General features: G+C 37.9%; 1 protein-coding gene across 1 annotated transcript; it reads right to left on the minus strand.

Moving 5' to 3' along the window:
* Positions 1 to 500: 500 nt before the first annotated feature.
* Positions 501 to 1,799, minus strand: LOC137405251 (alpha-(1,3)-fucosyltransferase C-like). Its single transcript, XM_068091479.1, has one exon. The coding sequence runs from the start codon at positions 1,797 to 1,799 to the stop codon at positions 501 to 503; it is 1,299 nt and encodes a 432-aa protein (XP_067947580.1).
* Between the last annotated feature and the right edge of the window lie 1,776 nt (positions 1,800 to 3,575).

Consider the following 3,575-nt stretch of genomic DNA (forward strand, 5'->3'; position numbering starts at 1 on the left):
TTCATGCACTGCTCAGCTGTGCTTATTTGGTTACAACATATGAAGGCATAAATCGCAACAGGGAGAAAGATTTCTAACTTTAAGCTATGTACAGTTACCATGATTAAGTCTTGAATAAATGAAATGCATTTGGATGCCTCAGCCTCACTGTTACCATAACAGCTGCGTGCGGCATCGTGCGGACTTTAATGCTTGGTTACCATCATTAAGGTCCTACGTGCAGATGGCAGTTGTTATTATGATTTTTTGCTTTTGCAGGACGCCATCAGTAGATCATTGACAAACTTTAAGTAGACATACTTGGATCCGCTATATAGACTCACCGGATTCCTTCTAAAAAGAATACAAAATACAATGAGAAAACAACTCCTTGTACTTTTATTACCACGGCAAACATTTTAAGGTTAGAATGAGCAGTTATAAATATAAAAACTGAGTGAGCAGAGCAGGCAACTCTTCAACAAATACTGTTTCCATTGTGACAATTAACGGAAGTCAAACTACTCCCTAGGTAAAGGTTCATAATGCAATATATCCTCCATATGTTCTCCAGTCCTGTTTCTCTTCCTATCAAATGTATAACACCGTGTGTCCTCGCTGAATTGCTCATATACATCTATTGTCTTTCTCTCACTCTCATGCACCTGTTGACACAAGTCACACATCCATAGCTTATTACTGCTCAGCAATCGCAACTCAACGACATAAGATGACCTCCACTGATGGTACGAGGAAAGAAGTTTTGAATCTGAAAAAACTGTTTTAAGATGACTGGCTAGATGCGACACTGATTCGAAGTCGTCTGCATGAATATAAGAATTGTCTGGAGCAAACTTTTTATAATCCACTCGTCGTCCTTTTACTATCGGAATCATTCCTTCGATCAAGCTTATCCAAAACTTTTCTGTGATGTAGTCATCACAGTCAGAGTTTTCCAAAGCCAGATAAAATACGTAACGCTTTCCTAGCAGCTTTCGATCCTTTTTGCTAAAGATCGGCATGTTTTTCTTTACACTGCAGCCTCCATAAATATCAACATCGATGTACTTTTGCAGCTCTTCAACAAACTCCTCTCGCCTGCTACTCGTTATACAGTTGCTCACTAACCATGCTATCTGTTTTGAGCGCCTTGTTATCGGCCCTCTCCATAACTTCCCTCCTGCTTCTTTGTTGAGATTTGCTATGTTCACAGCTTTAGGAAAATCAGGGGATAATTTTCTAAAACCACCATAAGGAATAAAGACGTCAGCGTCTAACACGTACGACATGCTTAAATTAAAAAGGTTGTTTAGAAGTTTTAATTGGTTTGGATAATAGAAGGCGCTTGGTTCTCTCACCATAAGCACCCACTTCTGCTCTGTATGAATTCTTCGAGGTAGATCTTTAAGCACAAACTCACGATATCCATGGCCCAGAAAATCGGGACTCATATTATAAAGATGAAATATCACTGCATCACTTCTGTTGTAATCAGATGGGTCGATGGTCCATTCACACTTGTAAGTACATTGTTCAAAAGGATCAGGAAAAGCTTGAATTTCCCAAGGCTTCCGGAAGCGGTTAATGCTGAATGACTTTCCATACACCGTTGTATATGCCAATATGAGTTTAGAAGCCTGTTCAGGTTTGACAGCTTGAGGCAGGAAAGTTCTGTGCTCTGTAAGATTATCAACGTTGTTGACAGTTAATATCGGTGTCAGTAACCTGTTCCAGTGAAAATAGCAAACAAACACCCAGAACACCTGAATTATTGCCAGGATGACAGTGCAATAAAAAATAAAGTTTTTAACGATGCCCATTGACAAAGGGCTTCCAATACAAAAAATTAACAACCGTCTGATGAGAGCTTTAGTATTACAAGATGCTATTGCATGACTGGCATGATTCGCAGGCAGCCATCGTTCTGGCTAGTGAGCAGGTGATGACTTGAAGCATTGAAGGGTTTGTTGTGTGATGGAGACGAGGTACGACTCACTGGAATTATAAGATTAGACTGAGGGTTTGTTGTGTGATGGAGACAAGGTATGGCTCACTGGAATTATAAGATTAGACTGAGGATCTAGTCTATGAAGAATTGCTCTAATGCTGTTGGATGTAATGCAAAAAGTTTGTATTACGTATATTGCACTTGCACTTGGATTTGCTCTTTCCAACCAGCAATCCGACCAAAGTTATTTTGACTCTAACCAAAAGTATAAACAAATATTTATGTTAATAAATCTCACTTTGTAACTGTGTCTGTCTGTTTGTCCCAGTAAACTCGACGCTTTTCCACATTTTTGGCCAATTTCTTCCAAGCTTCACACGCATATGCTCTGTACCTTCTGCCAGGTCACTAAACATATTTGGTTTCAAAATTTTGTCTAATTCCTGAGAGCCAGCCACTAAAACACCCACTTGCAAGCATCTGGTTAAAAGAAAAGAAATCCCAGGCATTATCAGGTCTACTGCTATTATAATTATGGAATAAATCGGTGGCAGCAACATGCGATTTTCGCTGAATGCTTCTGTATTTAAATTAACTGGTATAAATGTAATCTATGTATATATTTCTCAAAGTCTGTGTGTTGGAATTCCGTCTGTCTGTTGGAAATCCGGCTATAGCTATTATTATAACAGCTGAGCTTGGCAACAATAAAGACTCAAATTCATGGAATTTCATGGAATTTCATTGAAATTCATGGAATTCTTACTGTCATTGGAAGCCTAAGCTTAGTGGAGTTTCCATTGGCAATATGCCAGCCTACTAGCTTGAAATGTACAGTTGTTTGACAAAGTTTTAAAACCTTTACAGTTGTTTTTATTTCTCTCTTAATTTATTTCAACTACACGACACACTTCTCTCATGATATGTAGTTTGAAAGTTAGAATGGCAAATGTTGTTATATGTTAAATACAAATCAATTTTCTGTCCAAAGACTCTTCTATTACACGGGCAACGCCGGGTGGCACAGCTAGTTATAACATAAATGCAGAAACAGTATTTTGTTCCATACCTCTTTCAGCTGCATAGACAAGTCAAAGATTTTTTTTAGGATTTGACTATTGAAGAAAGCTTTCACTTTCATCCATCCCAAAAAGTGTTTTTGATCAACGGATCATAACTATTAACAAAAACTGGACAACTGCAGGTTTCCACGAGTCAAATAACAAAGCTCAATGAACTCCTGCCAGCAGCAATGCAGGCTACACAAGCTCTAACTAACAAATAACAACCAAGTGTTTAACTCATTGTAAACAATGAACAACTATATTATCTTAGAGTTTATAATTATACTAAAGAGAAAGTAGATTATAATACTTTGAATACAACAAAATTAAAGAATATCACTTCCAGCATGTCAACTGATACAATATCTACTATATAAACGGCAATCGTTGTCTGTCTGTCTATCTGTCTATCTATCTGTCTATCTGTCTGTCCGCCTTATAGAGCGGTCTTTTCTTTTATCGTCGTACGAATTTCGGTCGTACGAAGCGAACTGAATTAATATGTGTAGTACCGGTAAATAAATTATAGAGCGGTCTTTCTTTTTCCATTCGGTCGAACGAAGCCAACCGAATTAATATGAGTA

This window comes from Watersipora subatra, chromosome 9 (assembly GCF_963576615.1).
Source record: "Watersipora subatra chromosome 9, tzWatSuba1.1, whole genome shotgun sequence".
NCBI lineage: Eukaryota > Metazoa > Bryozoa > Gymnolaemata > Cheilostomatida > Watersiporidae > Watersipora > Watersipora subatra.